Source organism: Salvia splendens, chromosome 6 (genome assembly GCF_004379255.2).
Source record: "Salvia splendens isolate huo1 chromosome 6, SspV2, whole genome shotgun sequence".
Lineage (NCBI taxonomy): Eukaryota > Viridiplantae > Streptophyta > Magnoliopsida > Lamiales > Lamiaceae > Salvia > Salvia splendens.
Genome location: NC_056037.1, coordinates 38,112,646 through 38,131,724, shown reverse-complemented (window position 1 = coordinate 38,131,724; position 19,079 = coordinate 38,112,646). Strand labels below are relative to the sequence as shown.

Genomic DNA, 19,079 nt, shown 5'->3' with positions numbered 1-19,079 from the left:
GAGCACAGCTGTGGGTGTTGTGCTCTTGCCAGAGAGCAGGCAGAAAAAGTGGGTCCGGGCCCACAATCGTGCCGCTGGCAAGAGCACGGTTGTGGATGCTCTTATATTTCTTTATTTGTTTCTTTCTTTATCCAATCTTCGATTAATCAATGAAGGAAACGTGTCCTCTTCTAATCCGTGTGACCACTTTTTTATTTAAAAGCAAGTTTAATTGATAGCACCTTGCTTGGCACTTGGCACATTTTGTACATATTTAATTTATTATTACATTTTTGCTATTTTTTGTAATAGTAAAAGGTATATTGTAAAAACTATCCATAAAATTGTAACTGAAAAATAAACATGTAAACGTTAATAAGATTGTGAGTTAGGTCCTATGAGTGATGTCACACTCAACTAAAAGATGTGAATTTCACTTCATTAAGTAAATCCCAATAAAATTGACGTTTTTGTATTAATCTAAAACAAGACTTTAGTAACTTTCAACCCCTCATCTTAAACGCGTGCTATCCACATGCTACTGATTTTTATTGTTTTCATGTCTTGAGACGGATCTAGAAAAAAGAATTCGTAGAGTTGGGCATATCGAAGAAGGTCGTCTTCAGTTTTGTATGGTTGGTGCGTTGCGACAACTCGAAAAGGCAAAAATAATAGACTTTCTGCTACCCTCATTGGCCGGCGGTGGAGTCGGTCAACCCCTAATCCTACTTGAATCCATCATTGCCAGGCCTTGTATAATATTTAAAGGATTGGTTGTTTTAAATGGGCTTAGTGTGCATTTATCCAAAATAGAGAAACCTACGCAAAGTGTAGTTTGTATATTGTGTATTGGAGAGGGGAGGAGTTTGTATAATTTTCTTTCTAAATGCGGATAAGGGTTGTGAAAGCCCAAAAGAGAAGCCAGCCAAAATAAATATTAAAAAACACCGGAAAAAATTGTTGTATAAATAATTTCTCACAAGCTTTTGTTCTTGTGTCCCCATAGAAGAAAACAGACAAGAGGGGAATAAGGTAACACCTTCACCAAAAATATCTGTCAAGACTTTAAAGGTGTTAATTATTCTAAATACTATGCATCACTATGCAATAATATCATATCACAAAAATAGTAGTAGTGATAAATTATTATGAACACTGTATTATATGACACAAACTATACAAGCTCTGGTCATATCAAAAGTTTGTCTTATTTTTGTCACAATTTACTCATGAATTAACACTCAGCTAAATAGTAGAGTAGTTCATTTATGACAGGTGTCTCTCTCTGTCATTACAGATATGGCTTCATCTTGTTTACTAAGCAAGGTATATGTAAAGATGAATGATACTTTATCAATAATACAATAATTGGAAACTAAAAAGTAGATCATCAAAGCACCTGCTTTAACTAAGCAAAGTATTAAACAAAATTTACAACTCCAAATGAAGTTCTGTTTCATCACTAATACTTGCAAAGCAAACTATAAGTACATATCATGTATATATCACCAACATTACAACATAAACAAACTCAATGGGGATGAATGACAGCCGGAAAAGAATAATAATGTACGATGATGGTAAGTAACACAGGCCGTTTCAAGTAGCCCCATTTATTTGTGATCAAGAGAAACACATATGGAAAGAGCTCTAAATACAGAAAAGAATCAAGAATCCATACCAAACAAATCCGGCTCAGAGCAAATTCCAGGTGAAACCAGGTTGAGCTGGGCGAATGCTGTTCTTTTCCGTTGTGTCGGAGGTTGAAGGATAGCCTAAGAACGGATTCGAGGTAGAATCAAAAGTCTCCCATTGTGTGGTTATCACCACAGAACCACCACCTGAGCCCGAGTGCCTATGTTCGCCCTGCTGCTGTGGTGAATCACAGTCGATCAAAGATTCCCCCAAGGAGTGCCGAGGTTGATGACTAGGCGGAGAAGACACATCACCATTCGAGTGTGTATGCTGCTGAAGTGATGAATTCTTGAGTTTGATCAGATCAAGTTTCTCCACATGCTTCTGTATACTTCTCACCTATAAACATTCAAGAATCAGCTTCTTACTAACAAAACCACACCGCAGAAAGACCTAGACATTCGAGTAGTCAAATTAACCGAATAAACTACCTGGATTTTCCTCTGTGATTTGACATCACCATCATCAACAACACCATCCAGCTTGAGCAATTGATTCATCAAAAGCTCAATGAGGTTCAATATATCCTTCTCCACCACTTTCCCGCCTTTTGAAACTACAGTTTCGAGAGCAGACACCTGTCCAATCCACACACTACTTTCAATCGCCAGATGAATAACAATAACAGAATGAAACAATCGATTCGTCAAAAGCACGACGAGGTTCACTATATCCTTCTCCAACACTTCCTCCCATCTTTCAGAATCACATTTTCGAGAGCAGATACCGCCCCCAATCCATACAATACTTACAAAAACTGAATGAATGACAATAACAAAATGAAACAATTGATTCATGATTCATCAACAGCTCACTGAGGTTCACTATATTCTTTTCCACCACTTTCCCCCTTTCAAAAACACAGTTTCGAGAGCAAACACCTAACCCAATCCATACAATACTTTCAAACACTGAATGAATCACAACAACAAATTAAATAAATGATTCATCAAAAGCACAATGAGGTTCAATATATCCTTCTCAGTTTTGAAAACACAGTTTCGAGAGCAGACACCTGCCCCAATCCATACAATACATTCAAGCACTTAATGAATCACAATAACAGAATGAAGCAATTACCTTCTTAGCCAGTCTATCCACCTCCGAGCCGATAACTGAGAGCAGTTTTGCAGCCTTCTCCATTTTAGCATTCTTCCTCATCTCTATGAAGCGTTTCTCCCTGCTAATGGCATCCTCTTCCAACACCATTTTCGACTTGTCTTTCACCCCGGCACTGTCTAGATACGCAGTCGAATTCCTCTCCTTGTCCTTGTAAAACAGCTTCTGGTCCTGGTGGTGCAGCCCCGTCGGCCCCGACAGCATCTTCTTCAACTCCCCTAAATCCAGCCACATAAACAAAGATTAAACAGAAATACAAAAGCAGGAATTCCAATCACGACGAGAAAACTATCAAATTACCGAAGGTTGCCTGAGAGCTGATACGTATTTCATGACTAACGGAGCCGTATTTGACGCGGACGCGAATAGGCGGCGGCAGCGGCACGCGGTTCTCTCCGCCGTCTGTGCGCTTCTGGACCAGCATTCCACCAGGCCTGAGCTCCCACTCTTTCCCCAATCCTCTGCCGCCGTCAAAATCCGGCGGTAACGCTTCATTCTTAGTCCTCATCCGCATCATCTTCGATCCGACGTATTAATTAGCCGCGGAAAGACGGTTGAAATCCCGAGAATGATTGGGAATTCAGCAGATCAAAAACAAAGAGCATTGACTCCGAGTTGAAAACGATGAAAAACCCTCGCGATAAAACAAAAGGCGAAAGCGCTTCACAGATTTCGGAATCTCAACATCACACGTATACAGCGCGGCATTCACGCGGCTGAATCTATCGCAGATTCGAATTGATTAACCGTAACAAATAAACTACAGGAAATCACGGACAAAGATTTAGTTTGAACTCGAATTGGAAAACAATGGAAAAGGAAAAGCAAAAAAAGTCAAACCTGGTAATCACGAGTGTTCCGGAAAGATCGAGATTCCGGTCGAAAGCTGCCGGAGAAATGTTCTCAATTGCCGACGAGAATTCAAAAATAATCAGATCTCTCACAAAACTGAAGGAATGTAGTGAGAATCAATTCACTGCGTGAAATCTGCGAATGATATCGAGTCTCCGTATCTTCAAGCTCCGATGAAATTCCTCCCAATAAATGCACTGGAAAACTAGAGCGGGAAAAGATTAACCGAGTATTGAGTTGGTTAATGCGTGATTTCTCTCTCTCTCCAATGCAGGAGAAAGAAGACGCGGAGAGAGAGATGAAGAAAATGTATAGATATAAAAAATTGTATGGACAGCGAACAGCAGTGAGAAATGAGGTCAGAATATATAAATATTTAAAACTACTACTGTTCAATTACTCTGATTCTAATTCTAATTACCAAAACTAAATTACCACATTAATCAGACTTATAAAGAATGTGACTCAACCCTTTTTATCAAAATTAGAATTAAATTTCTTTATAGCTTTTTATAAATCTGTTTTAGATAATATAGTATAATATAGTAATTTTAAATCTATAGATAGACTATTTAATTATTGTCTCTGTTCACATATAAATAGAGTAATTATTCTTTCGGTCCACGAACAAATATTAGTATATAGTATAGTAGTCTTCTTTTTGTTCGTCTGTCATAAATATTTCATTTACTTCTCACTACTTTTTATTTATAAAAGTAACCTATAAAGATAGTTCGCACATTTTATTAATTTTTTTCAATCACTTTTATTTTTATTTCTTACAATTCGAGTTAAGTCAAAATGGTTTAGGTATTAGCATATGAATAGAGTATTAGTTTATTCCGATTTCGCAATTAAATTACGGATATGTTCTTGTGTGGCAACATATTAAGGTTTAAACTTTAAACACTGGTATAGTTTGACTTTTTAATTATGTGGCACTATTAAATGTCAACCAAAATGGTTATTGTAGGCAACAAAACAAAATAGTATAATGCTAAATTAAATGGTTTTGTTTGTTTTATTATAACTAGATTACAATATTTAGAATTTACATTTGATTACATGCTATTATTATTATTATTATTATTATTATTATTATTATTTATGTTAAAGAACTAATGAGAATGAGAAAAAATGAGAAACCGGATGGTAAAGAGTAAACCAACTGAAATTAGTATAGTATTGAAAATAGTAGTAGTACAATGTTGTTTCGTTGTTTACAACGTGACATCATTTTAATTGACGTCTAATAGTGTTACGTCACATCATTTTAATTGACGTCTAATAGTGTTATGTCACATAAGTAAGTCATTTAATAATGTTTGTGTTAGAAAGTTTGATTAGTTGCAAAATTACAAATAAATACTCTCTTCATTTTGCGGTAGTGGATATGTTCTTTTCAGCATGCGAATTGCGTGAAGTGAATTAAGTAAATGAATAATAAAGTAAAAAGTGGAAAATGTAGAGATATGAAGAGAAAATAAAGTAAGACTGAGTAAAGTAACTAAGTAAATGAAAAGAATATGTTGCCTTTTAGTAAAAAAATGAAATGACTTCACTATTATGTAATATATATCATAATGACAAAATAACTTCACTACTATGGAACGAACGGAGCAATTAGGATAGTCCAACATAATTTAGGCAAAATGTAGTAATTTGCACGTTAAATTCCCATCTAGTACTACTAATTAATAAAATAAATTTTATCCATTCATAATTAGGATAGTCCATCCTTTTCACGGTACTAATGCTAATTATTAGTAGTATGGTACCGTAATATACTCTTATTTATTTTTTTAGTACTTTGTATTATTGGGGACGGTTGAATATGTACTAACTATAATTATTGGGCATGGTTGAATATGTACCAACTTATGAAATTCAATCTATGCTAGTAGTGTAGGTGTAGTGTAAACAAAATCACATTTAAAAAGTTATACTATTCAATGTTTTAGGTATATCATTTGGGGTGTCATTTATGAATTAAACTATTACAAGGTTCCTACTAAATCATCTCATTAACTAATCATCGTTCAAATGTTTTTCATGTTAGTTGCATCTACTCATTTTTTTGGCACTTTAAAGTCCCTTTATAATAATCATAATAATGATAGTAAAGAGTAAATAATTTGAAAGTACATTCACAAGTTACAACTTTAATCACCAACTTTCTTTAGTAGGTAAATAATTTAAATTCCTTAACTTTGATTCGATTCGTATATATCATCAGATTTAATATTCTTACAGCTGCATCACGAATATACTATAGTTAGAAGATTAATAAAGATTAAATGAATTAATTTTTTCATAATAAAGAAAATAGTAGTAACTAATTTAACTTGACATGTCTTGAAAAGAAATGTATACGAATCTAAACTTAGAAGGAAGAGAGTGGAGTACTAAATTAATTTATGTAATTTTAGTACACATTGGAAATATTAATGTCTTGGAAGCATTGTTTGATATTTTACCAACTAAAGGTTAATCTCATACACATAAAATAAAATATTAAAATGGAAAAATAATTTAATAATACTCTGAGGCTTGTGTTTTCCTAAAGTTTATAGCTAAAACAGATTTAAACATTGATGGGCAAACTGGTCATTAACCACAGAGCATACGACTGCTTCTATCTGTCTCTCACAAAATGCCACCGACACTTTTACACCGCATGATTATCCAAATGGACACGTGGCGAGTTCAGAACCGTGCATCGGTATGCGGCATTGAAGAATAGGAAAAGAGAAATAGATACTCTGTTGTCGCACAGACCGATGCGACACTACAACCAAATATGACGGTCGTTTTGTTGACAATTTAAAGATTAATTATATGTTTAATGAATTTCTAATCTCCAACCAAATATTGAAATTTTGGCTTTCTAAGAGACAATGTTTGCTACTGCATATTATAAACGATCACATAGATTAAAAAAATCCAAAATGCTTATTTTTAAACATATTTAGGGTTGGTAATGAACTACTAATACATATCTTGTCGACTCATAATTTAAATGTAGCATAAAATAAGAGTAAGTACTTCATACTCGAACCCGAGTCTGCTTCTGGAGCAAGGTGAGCCAGGTGACTAATGTTAGGCTAATAATGATGTTTATGGTTAATTTATTTCATATTTGCCTTGGTTCTTCATATCTTCAAGTTTCATCACTTTCTAAGTTGATTATTTTTAGATTCAGTAGGGATTCACATTTTCTAGTTTTATTTTGAATACTTAATCGTATGCCTTATATTTTCTCTAGTGTTCGTGTTTTTTTATGAGCTAATTCGTAATTCAAATACTTTGAGTTAAGAATGGAAACTTCTAACTCTGTTTTATTAGTCTAAATCTAAATAACTCTTAATCAAAATACTCACTCAATCGACACTTCTAATAGGCAATCAAGAATGGTACCACTCATTTAAACTCGTCACAACACTCCAACTAAAACAAATCAAAAGTCCCTCCATTCACCTATAGGAAATATAAAAAAATATTTATTATGAAAATGAGAAGCCAACCGCCAATAGAAAATGATAATGCAACAGCCTAATAATAAATCAAAAGAACTACTCCTACTAGTAAATATAAGGATTGGTGGGTATGTTATTATAAAATTCATCAATTAGTTTGCGAGTTAAAACATCTAACTTAAGCTTATAATACTTTCAAGTTAATATTCTTTGTAATTTAAGTAGTCTGTTTGTCCAACTAATCATGGTAATTCAAAAGTGACAGCTCTTATTTTAAACCATGTTTGTTTATAAAGTGTATAAATAAAGTAGCTTGTTTATAAAGTGATTATGTGACAATTTCTATAAAATATAATTAATAGTTGGCCACATGGACAATTCTCCTAAAAAATAAAAATAAATTATTTTTTATTAATATCATTTTGCAATGATGACGATTTGAAAATCAACTATGATTTGGATATGCAGTTGATTAGTAGTAGTATATAGTAGTACTATTTTCTTCCATCCACATTTAGGTTTGTCATATGTGTTGTAGTTGAAATTAAATAACATTATTTTGTATTTGATCTAAATCTAGTTGTTGAAAACTCTTTTTCAATATATTGGATCTCATAATGACTGGACGTATTTGATTACTAATTCATACATATATGGAGTATTTAAAAACTATTGCTAGGATCATCTTAAATCATCTTAGTTGAATATATTTTTATGTAGGGACAACATTAATAATACCATACCTCTACTAATCAATATTATATTTAAATATGTTTGCCATACATTGTTGTAAAAGAATACAAATGTTATTTTCATTATTTATTTATTTACCCAAAAACAATTACTATCCCACATCTTGTGGGATGCCTAGGGAGATAGTAGCACATGCAAAAAATACATGAGTAAATTACCATTCAAGGGTTTGTATATAAACAATTTATATTGATTTCTGAAAAAATAATTTTGCTAATCAAGAAAATAAGTTTTTCTTATACATAGATCCAGCCCAAAGAATTTGGTGTTGGGTTTTGATATAATCTAAGCCCATCTTATGCCAAAGCTGGGCCCATGTAAACATACGGGCTGCTTATATATATTCATTCATGTTTTGTGGGCTAAAAGTTTACCAATTCAATAAAGCAATTTACATTATTTTTAGCATGCATTCGATTTGATCTAAAGTTCTTCAAATAAAATAAATCAAGGAACAAAACTAATAACTAATTGTTAAATTTGTAGGTCGACTTATACACAGCATTTAATTTATGTGAAATGTTAGACATAGCTTCAAAAATTCCTAAATTTAAGGTTTTATTTGGATTGCTAAATAAATCGTCGAAATTACATTCATCCGCTTTCAATTGATCCAACCATTACACTATAAAAAAAATCACCGTAAAATCACTAAAATACAAGCCTTGAGTATTGATAAGCAAAAAATGCTAGAAAAATCATGAAAATTTGTTAGTAATTTATAGTTCATCCCGCAACGTTAAAAAATCAATCGTAAACTATAAATTTTACTAATATTTGTTAGAAAGAAGAGACCTCAAATTTTTCGCGAGGTCTTATTTCATTATTTGGGTGAAATATTTAATGAAGCGTCCGAAATATTCTATGAGGATAATATCGCATATGAATTTTATCAATTTTTTATAAACCACTTTACAAATAATTCAATCACATCATCAATTTGAAACACATGTGCACCAAATCAACAATATACACCAAAGGTAAAATCAAAATACCATCATACAAAGTGAAGAAAATGTCAAAATCCCTACAATTTGTCATATTAGTAATCGGGGTATTGGTCTCTAAAATTGCAAATTATAGCAAAATTTAGTTTCTCTCACGAACTCTGAAGTTGGTTGCAAAAATAATGAAATTAGCCTTTGTAGTGAATTTTTCAATGAAATTATTTTTTTCCTAATTCATCGAAAATTCACTAAAAGGGATAAGTTTATTATTTTTCAACAATATTTAAGTTCATGTGAAATGCCATATTAGAACAATGCAGGTGATTTTCGGGACATATTACCTCTACTAAATTTCCTATTTATAATATTTGATTCACACGATAAATATCATTTGAGCAATAATGTTAATTGAAATGAATATGATCACTTTGATTTGAAATATTATAGTAAAATATATTAAATTTTCGATTATACGCAGTTAACAGAATAAAAAACTTAAAATGATATTAATACCTTTTAAAAAAGAAATTTTGTGTGAGAAATGATAAAGAATAAATTATAAATAAGACCATTGTCCCTAAAGGTACATAAATTAATTTATTTGGTAGTTCTATAAAATTAAAATTCGATCGAAATTTATCCCTTATAGTAAATTTTGTATGAGTTAAAAAAACTGATTTTGTGTGAAATTTATTAGTACAAATTTCAAGTTCATAATTTTTGTAATGAACAATTGGCATTGACTTTCAAGCCAGAGCGATTCCAGCTTCCAATGTTATCTCGCCACGTAAACATTGGACAGACGAAGATACCTTGATTCTACTACAGTGAACACCCCTACTAATAATCGGACACGTGTCTCTAACTGCCTGCACCCGGTGATCAAAGATTCTCGACCGTCTGTAGCCGGTAACCCCATTTTGTTTCCCGCTATGTAACTCAGCTACGCACCGATCACCAGCTGAATTTTCTTTCCCCTTTTCTTATCACAAGTAAGTTTATACAAATTTCTAAATTGATCACTTCAATTGCAGACCTCTGTGCATTCCCGAATCTGGGTTGTTTGTGAATTTTCGAAATGAGATGAACTAATTTGACGCTTAACATGAGAAAGAAACAAAGTTGCGTGAGGAAATCCGAAGTAATTAACATCGAATTGGGTTTGATTGATGGCTCATTTACTTTTCTGATTGGAATTCCACGGTATGTAATCTTTGTTTTGTTGGGCAGTAGCTCATTTTTAGTGTTGATGAGTTTGTGCTTCAGCTTTCCTATTATTCTTTAGTTGCTAAAGATATGTTCTTTAGTGCATTGGTGTTAAATTTCAGTGGGTTTGTTGTAAATAATTTGCTTCTGTTTTTCTTTCACTTTTTAGTTGCTAAAGATACGTGTTTTAGTGAATTTGTGTTAAATTTCAGTAATTGGAAATTAGGGTTTGTTGAAAATAGTTTTGGGGGTTTTTATGGATCGTTTTTTACTTATGTTGTGTTTTATATTCTGTTTTAGTTTCTTTGCTGTATTTTTTGTCTACTAATACCCTGCTTGCTGACAGTTCTGGATCTGCAAGTATCTTAGGTGAGAAAAATGGCATAGATGACCGAAGTTTTGGGGGATATTTGTTTAGCTGGTTTGAACTGTTGTAGCCATTGTGTTAGATTCTGATTTCTGAGTACTGGAGCTGATTGTTCGTTGGATCCCTGTTACGGATGGTGCCTTCGAGGGTGGCCGTAGGAACGGCTCAATTATCTTCAAGCTCAGGAGTTTTCTTTCGAGGGGATGGACAAGGCCAGTTTCCGGGAAATTCCCAGCCCAGTTCATTGAGTTCACTACCTGGTCCCTTTTCTGGGGATGTCAGCAATATAGTCTTGAACAGTTTGGCAAGCTCTGGCCCCAGTGTTGGGGCAAGTTCTTTGGTTACTGATGCGAACTCGGGGCTTTCAGGAGGTCCCAACCTTCAAAGAAGTGCTAGTGTTAATACCGAATCTTACATGCGCTTGCCTGCCTCGCCTATGTCATTCTCATCTAATAATATTAGCATTTCAGGCTCTTCTGTCATGGATGGATCCTCAGTTGTGCAACAAAGTTCGAATCAAGATGCTGTTTCGCAGCACAGCCAGCAGCATCATGGAGTTTCTAGTGCCACGTCTTTGCCACGCACGGGACAGCTTCAGTTTCCTGGTGGTGCAAGTGTGCACGGTTCTTTCGCCCTCGACCAAGCTACAATGTCTCAGCTGCAGAAAAAACCCCGTTTGGATATAAGGCAGGAAGATATTGCGCAGCAGCAGGTTTTGCGGCAGCTATTTCAGAGACAAGATTTCATGCATTTACAGAACTCGAATCCTCAATTGCAAGCTTTGATTCAGCAACAGAGACTGAGGCAGCAAGAGCAACTGATTCTACAGGCTATGTCGCCAATGCAGCGGGTTCAGCTATTGCAGCAACAGCAGCAGTTGCAGTCAAGACACCAGCTTCAAATGCAGGGAATGCCATCTTCAACTGCAGTTCAACCTAATGATGGTGGTGTATGCTCTCGTCGTCTAATGCAATATCTGTATCACCATCGACAACGTCCTGCTGTTAGTACTTTAATCTCATTTGAATTTAACTAGCATACCATTTATTTTGGTTGAGTTCTGTTCTCCTTTTCATGTTGATAATGATATACAGCTCTCATGTCATTTATAATTGATTTATGATGGCTGGACTTACTTGCTTCCTTTTAGGACAATACCATTGTCTATTGGAGAAATTTTGTGGCAGAGTTTTACTCTCCACGTGCGAAGAAGAGATGGTGTCTATCACTGTATAATAGCGTTGGGCAGCATTCACTCGGGGTGTTTCCTCAGGCTGCAATAGTATTATTCTCTTATCCTTTGACTATTTGCTTATTGGCATACAACGAAACACAACATCCCCATGACATTCATTTACTTTTCTCTTTTATGCCTGTGGCCTGTTTCTGTTCACCCTTCCACTTTTCTGTCTTTGGTGCCCTTAAAGCCGATTTTGTAATTTTTTGCTTTTCTTCCGCAGGATGCATGGCAGTGTGACATTTGTGGCTCAAAATCTGGAAGGGGGTTTGGTGCGTTTTAATCTCAACCTATAGATGTTGCCTATGCTAATTTATTTGTTGAAACAATATTCAACTTATACTATAAATAAGGCATCGATCAATCTAGCATGTGTTGTTGGCTAAGTAACTTGTGAATCGGCTAGCTTTAGTGCTCTGAACGTTTGGCCTTCTCTTGTCGTTTCTACAGAGGCAACTTTTGAAGTGCTCCCTAGACTCGAGGAGATCAAGTTTGCCAGTGGTGTAATTGACGAGCTACTGTTCCTGGACCTGCCTCGTGAGAGTAAATTCCCTTCGGGAATAATGATGCTGGAGTATGAAAAGGCAGTTCAAGAAAGTGTGTATGAGCAACTCCGTGTGGTCCGTGAGGGTCATCTTCGCATTCTTTTCACCCCTGATTTAAAGGTAACATGCAATATTAGTCGACATAAAAGCTCTGTCGGGATCTCTTGTTTATGTTTTCACTTTGATTTACACTTGCCCCACCTCAACTTTTCTCAGATTTTGTCTTGGGAGTTTTGTGCCCGGCGTCATGAAGAACTTCTTCCTCGTCGAATTGTTGCATCCCAGGTAGGCATCTTTAGGTTGAGTTCACATGGGCTGATCCCAACAATCGTGTTGCCAGCATGTAGTGTATTTTCCATGTTGTTACTATCCTAATCTTCGTTTAGTTTAATGCTAATTTGTTATTTGTTGCTTGTGATAAGCAGCTATAATAACTAATGAATGTGGTTTATACATAAACATTGAGCTTATAAAACAAATTTCTGCTGCAGGTTAATCGATTGCTACAGGTCGCCCAGAAATGTCAAAGCACGATAGCTGAGAGCGGAGCTGATGGTGTTTCCCATCAAGATTTACAGGCGAACAGTGCTATGTGAGTTGGGAATCAAAAACTTTGATTGGTGTAGATTTCCTTCTTGGTGTGGTGGCGTAACGACTGCTTGGGGTATTTAATTTGATGCTCTTTCATTACAGGGTCATAACAGCCGGGCTCCAACTTGCTCGGAGTTTGGAGTTACAGTCGGTGAATGATCTTGGCTTCTCCAAGAGACATGTCCGGTGCCTGCAGGCATGTTGTAACCATTGCAAACGCTTTAACATTCACAATCCATTGCATCGGGTTTCTCATATTTGTCTACTGTTATCAGATAGCGGATGTCGTTAGTAGCATGAAAGATTTAATGGATTTCTGCAGTGACCAAAAGAAAGGCCCTATAGGTAAGAAGAACATGTCTACATATAAACCCATGTTAGATTGAATAGCCATTTGATGATTACCATTGCAATTATGTTTGCAGAGGGCTTGAACAGTTTCCCCAGATTTTCTTCTGCGTCCCGGGTCCAGGTGACAGATCACAACACACTCAACAAGCTCATGGCATTGCATCCTGGGCTCAGTAGCCAGCATCCGGGGAGTCGAGGAGCTCTAACTGGATCAGCACCTGGTGGTCTTGCAATGACTAACTACCAGAATTTGCTGATGAGACAGAACTCAATGAACTCAACTAATAGCGTAAATCAGCACGAGGGGTCTTCTTCTTCTGTCCCCACAACTCCTGGGTCTTCAGGTGCTTTTCCGGGAATGCTTCAGAATCCGCAGATTGGTAGCCAAGCATCACAGAAACAGCAGAGTCAACCTCTGCTCGCACAAAACAACCAAACACTACAACATCAGATGCTTCAGCAGTTTCTGCATGACATGAACAGAAAGAACAATGGGGGAGCAGCCGTGCAGATTCAAAACCAAGATTCAATGTTGAAAGCTCAACCACAGCCCCCAAGCAGAGGCAATAGTTTCAAAGATGCTTCTTTCAAGAGTGAATCTTCAGCATCTGTTGGTCATATGGGATATGGCTATGACCAGAAATCGTCATATTTTCCAGAGAGCCTTCGTTCTTCTGATGAGATGGTTCCGGACATTGCCCACGAGTTGATCGAAAACGGCTTCTTCAACAATGATCTTGATGAAAGCATGAACTTCAGCTGGAAGGGATAACTAATCTGTGTGTTATTTTATAGTATACATATATACAGATTCTGAGGGAGTGTAATATCGATAATGTGTTTATATAGGCTGGTTTCACTTGGGTTTCATTTGACTGTGTTTTGCATATTTAAACTTCAAAATTTATGTTGAATCTTTCTATTAAATTGCAATGAAACTGAAACTTCATTATAGACATACATGTCAAAGAAATTCAAGAACTTGAACATGAAATCTCCATCAGTCTCCCTCTCTAGTTGACTGTCTCACAAAACAGAGGGATATAAATATCATCTATATAAGGCAGTGAATCTGGGATTGGGGAAACTGGAGAGAGTGTGTTCATAAACACAGACGATGATGATATAACAACAGTCGAAATCCTTGATTATGCAAGCTGCAACTTCTTGCTCTGCTCAGCGCTAACACGAACTAGTTGTCTAGCACCTCCTTTTGGCAAATGGGGCATTGCTGCAACCAACCAAAAACTGGTTACCTCTTTTTTTTCAATTACCTTTAAATTAGTACTACTTCACCTCTAACCATATTACCTTGTTTTGCTGCAACCAAGTTTTGATACACTTTGAATGATACTGGTGTGCACAAGGCAAGCTGATCACTTTAGCTCCTTGCTTGTATCCGTCACGGCATATCACACACCTGAAAGAATTAGCCACATACAACCCCAAGTTAGGCGACACGATGAAAGAAAAGTTGTTCTACATTGAGGTTTTTCTTTCTCACGCTTTCCTGGACAAATGAAATGCAATGCAATGCCTCACTACTTAGAAGGCACTATCTTATATAGGACGTGCTAACTTACAAAATACTAGCTCAAAGGTAGAAGACGGGAATGCATAGGTTGATAAGATTAACAATGACGGTAAGGGTAGTTGATTGTTGTAAAACTTCTGATGTAGGAGTATCTTCCTAAGGCTTCATTTATCTTATTCCTTGGCAGTTCTTTGCTATTAAACCACATAATCGAAGGAAACGGGAATGCAGAGAGTTAGAGAAACCATACTCTTCTGTTTCCTTCTTTTTCTTCGAGAACAAGCCAGATTTGCTTGATTTGTGTCTGAATGTTGGTAACCGTGAGATGAGATCTGCTGTAAGTCCTCTGCTCTCGCTTCCAACAGATTCTCCCAGTGATTGCAACTCCTAAAGACGAATACAGACTTAAGAAAGATATCCATGTGTTGCCACACTTTTACAATTCCTAAGCAGAGATTTTTAAAGTTGGAAGAAGACATTAAGGAATTGATACAAGCAGCATAACCAACCTCATAAGTCATTGTATCAGGATCGAAGTCATCCTGCCTTATGTTTTGACTTCCAGCCTGCATAGATTGAGACACAGTAAATATACACTGATTTTGAATTTTTGGTATACAGAATAATGACCAATGTGGAGAATAGGAATATTACCCTGCTAGGCGTGGCTCTCGAAGTTGATCTTGTGTTATCTGTAATTTATGTTCGAATCCTCTTAGCATTAGCAATACATAAGAATCAAAACAAGGAATAATACAGGAGAACATAGAATTAATAGAATGCAATAGGTAGTGCTCTTTTTCCCCCCGTAAAAAATCCATCTTTAAGAGGCATACATCCAAAAGAGCACATCTAGACTGATTTCAATCCCCATAGAAAACAAGAAAATAACTCAAACAACAAAGGCACATCTGACAAGTACACAAATTTATATGATAAGAAAGGTTAGAAATGAAGCACTTAGGAAATATGTTTTACCAACTGCGCTAACAACAGTAACAGCAGCATCCTCATTGACAGATAGATAGTTGAAGTCGTCTCCCAGTTCCAGTGCTCTTGCTAAGGCTTCATCAAGAGCTAATTGGTGCTCGATACTTCCTCCATGCGGTAGTTCACTCTCATGTTCCAAAACCAAATTGTCGTCACTAGTTTCACCATAGCTGGAGGCCGTGTCCTTGTTCTGGTTTTTGTTCTGAATGAATTGGAAGGCACTTTCCTGTTGTTTCGGACATGTAAATGTCAGTAAGTTTCTTAGATAAAGAGTTTATCCTCAGCTATCAAGAAAGCAGTCTTCAAACATTCAATCTACCTGCACTAAGAGAAGCTCTTGAACATTTAGATCGCCAAATTCCGGGCAACTATCCTTGAGATGTTCAGCAAATTCAGCTGGCGTCATACCAGTCAAATAATGATTAAAGACCTCGTTGTCCATCACCGGTGCTTCAGCCATAATGAAATGATATCTTTGAAATCGGGTTTTTAGGTCCCCTAAATTAATTCGTACTTCAAGAATCAAGTTCAGAAAAGTAATATGGCATTTCTAGAAAGGACAATAAGTTTGACAACAATATCAGTCCAAGAATTCACAGGTGGGTGAAAACAATACGCCTAATCTCTTTCATTTCATACACCACCGGCCTAGTCCAATAGAATCTCTACGAGTTTATTAGAATTAAACATCAATTGCTCATTATTAAAACCAAGCTAGACCAACATATTACCATAAACATGAATGAAAACAATACACCAAATCTATTTCAGTTCATACACCTCCGGCCTAGTCCAACCAAACCTCTTCGAGTTTTTAGAATTTAACATCAAGAGCTCATGATAAAAACCAAGCTAGAACAATATATCACCATAAACATGAAATAAATCATCTCAAGTGTAAAAGATAACGAACTAACCTCAAGCACAAATGCACAATACCTCAGTGATTACACATAGCCAGGGGAAATCAGATAACAGTATATTCAGCTTCCCTTAAAATCAACGGAAACGAGCTTGTTAAACATGAGAAATCAATCTTGAAATAAAGAAATACAGAAAAATGGGTCAAGCTGTCCAAATTATTATTTAAAGACATGTAGTTGACCCAAGGTTCTTTGTTCAAAGCTAAAAGAAACAAAAAATATAAACTCATACCAACTGATTTCTATACACAAAAAAAAAAAGATAGTATATCCCTATTGAAGAATGCAACACATATGATCAAAGAAACAAGTAATATCTCAATATAAAACAGGCACATATTGTACTTACAACAAAGATAATGTAATTTATTCACTGAATTAATCATTCATTTCCTAAGTAAGGGCTTCATAAGTAAGATTGACTTCCACCATTAACAAGCACCAAAAACAAACAAGAAAAAGACAGGATCTTGCTCACATATTTCACAGATCAGTATTCATACCCAATCAAGAACAAGAAATTTCCATGGGAAAACAAAATCAAAACAAGGAGCCCCAAAAAGATGGGTTCTTGAAGTAAAACAAGCAATTGAAGAAATGTTAGAGCAAAAAGGGAGCTAGCCACCACTGAGGATTGAATGGATTCTTGAATTTCCCCTTCTCTCTCTCTTGGTTTCTCACTCCAAAGCCTGCATTCCTCCACCTCACACACTGAAGTAAAAACAGTGAGGTAAAATGTAACCGAACAAATTAAAAAAAGAGAAGAGAAAAAGGAGACGTTTTATATGTGGGAGGTGGTGGTAAAAGTCAGAAAAATTGGGTCCTACTTCTCACCTTGTCTTGATAAACGAATTGCGGCCGTCTGAAATCAGCTGCTCGGTTAATTGTTCTAATCGATCTTGCAGCAAAATTTGTTGTACATAAAGAAAAAGAATGTTGTGAAATCTTATTTCCATCTATTTTTGCAATTTTTTAAAGCATCCTTATCCGTTGAGATGGTAAAATAATGGAATATTACTATCTTTTAATTGTTCATTAATGTCCGTTTGTAATGTTTAGAAGTTAGAACGATCTCATTTTATTAAAATAAGATTTTTAAAATTTTTTAAATAATAAAACAAATACTATATTTTGAGTATTACTAGGAAAGTGTTTTATAAACAGAGATATAATTTGAAATTTTATGATTTAATACTTTATTGTTAAATCTATTGAAATTGACTATAATTATGAAATTCGTGATGTAAGTCTTTATTCTTGAAAAGAAGAATTAGACTTCCAAAAGTCGAAGAGTTTCTCTTTAGAGTGAGATACGTTATTGTTTCCGATCTCTAAATTTGCAATTCTTTTGCTCCTTTTTAACTATGGTTATTGGCGTTTATTATCATAAAACTTTTGAAAATTTAATTTTTTTTACCAGCCTCAAACTTGGCATCGAACTATTAATGTATTTTGATAACAAGTATTCATAATTTTACTATTATTCAATCCATGTAACCGCATTAATGTATTTTGATAATAAGTATTCAACATTTTATTGTTTAATCCATGTAACCGAATGATCATTTATTTGATTTGGCTATATATCCTCTAAATACATAGGACTATCTTATTTATAAATTATATGGTGATATAGATTAATTAAATCTAAAACTTCAAATACTGAATCAGATTTCGACCAATTTATATCGGCATTACTTCATTTTCTCTTTGAATAAACACCTAAGTTTAATGCAAACCATAATCCAAAAACCTTGTGGTGATAGAATAATTAAATCTCAAATTTCAAATACTAAATTAGATTTCGACCAATTTATATTGACATTACTTCATTTTCTCTTTAAATAAACGCCTAAGTTTAATGCAAACCATAATCCAAAAACCATGTGGTGATACAATAATCAAATCTCAAATTTCAAATACTACTGAATTAAATTTCGAACAACTTATATTGGCATTACTTCGTTTTCTCTTTAAATAAACACCTAAGTTTAATGCAAACCATAATCCAAAAACCACAATCTCAATTTCCACGTTCTGAAAATTAATTGATTAAAAAGAACGAAAAACACAGTTTGCATTAATTTAGGAAGATAGTCGATCTGTTTTGACAAATTAGTAGTAGCAAAAATCGCACATTACAAATACCTAGAAATGCCACATAGATACGATAATGTATTTTACTCCGTATATTTATGTATCTAGAGCATATAAAATTAAATTTAGTGAATGAGAAAAATATTTTGATTTAAATAACTATTATGATAGTATTACTGTCGTTATTAATTGATTTGGGACAAGGGAGGCGATTTAATATCTAAGTCTCTTAATTTATTAGTAAGATTTTCTTGAATGTCCTAATTGAATGGGCCTTAGAGAAAAATTATTCATCTTAGTCTATCAATTTTTATTACTACACATCCGGTACGGCCCTTAATAATAAATCACATTTGTTATTTTGTATCTCCCTTAAAAATAGACCAATTCATTCTCCATTAATAATACTTCAATCGT

The 19,079-nt window shown here is 34.9% G+C and overlaps 3 protein-coding genes across 7 annotated transcripts; 1 reads left to right on the top strand and 2 right to left on the bottom strand.

Moving 5' to 3' along the window:
- Positions 1 to 1,362: 1,362 nt before the first annotated feature.
- LOC121806502 (BAG family molecular chaperone regulator 3-like) lies at positions 1,363 to 3,994 on the bottom strand. Its single transcript, XM_042206561.1, has 5 exons — positions 3,634 to 3,994; positions 3,094 to 3,553; positions 2,755 to 3,011; positions 2,106 to 2,252; positions 1,363 to 2,013 (listed from the first exon to the last, which is right to left on the bottom strand). Exons 2-5 carry the CDS (start codon positions 3,308 to 3,310, stop codon positions 1,675 to 1,677), a joined length of 960 nt encoding a protein of 319 aa, XP_042062495.1. The 5' UTR covers positions 3,311 to 3,553; positions 3,634 to 3,994; the 3' UTR covers positions 1,363 to 1,674.
- A 5,794-nt stretch (positions 3,995 to 9,788) lies between these two features.
- LOC121807761 (probable transcriptional regulator SLK2) lies at positions 9,789 to 14,056 on the top strand. The gene is made up of 10 exons (XM_042208072.1): positions 9,789 to 10,024; positions 10,374 to 11,397; positions 11,545 to 11,676; positions 11,855 to 11,903; positions 12,082 to 12,296; positions 12,393 to 12,461; positions 12,668 to 12,768; positions 12,870 to 12,963; positions 13,043 to 13,112; positions 13,193 to 14,056. The coding sequence occupies exons 2-10, from the start codon at positions 10,528 to 10,530 to the stop codon at positions 13,888 to 13,890; spliced, it is 2,298 nt and encodes a 765-aa protein (XP_042064006.1). The 5' UTR covers positions 9,789 to 10,024; positions 10,374 to 10,527; the 3' UTR covers positions 13,891 to 14,056.
- LOC121807762 (E3 ubiquitin ligase BIG BROTHER-related-like) lies at positions 14,012 to 17,469 on the bottom strand. 5 transcript variants are annotated; one of them, XM_042208075.1, is made up of 10 exons: positions 17,400 to 17,465; positions 17,191 to 17,276; positions 16,560 to 16,634; positions 15,962 to 16,140; positions 15,631 to 15,868; positions 15,307 to 15,344; positions 15,162 to 15,218; positions 14,903 to 15,039; positions 14,430 to 14,538; positions 14,012 to 14,349 (listed from the first exon to the last, which is right to left on the bottom strand). In XM_042208075.1, exons 4-10 carry the CDS (start codon positions 16,100 to 16,102, stop codon positions 14,311 to 14,313), a joined length of 759 nt encoding a protein of 252 aa, XP_042064009.1. In that variant the 5' UTR covers positions 16,103 to 16,140; positions 16,560 to 16,634; positions 17,191 to 17,276; positions 17,400 to 17,465; the 3' UTR covers positions 14,012 to 14,310. The 5 variants fall into 5 exon arrangements, with proteins under 5 accessions (XP_042064009.1, XP_042064010.1, XP_042064007.1 ...); XM_042208076.1 differs by having other exon boundaries at positions 16,560 to 17,276; positions 17,400 to 17,469; XM_042208073.1 differs by lacking the exon at positions 17,400 to 17,465 and having other exon boundaries at positions 17,191 to 17,325.
- Positions 17,470 to 19,079: the final 1,610 nt, after the last annotated feature.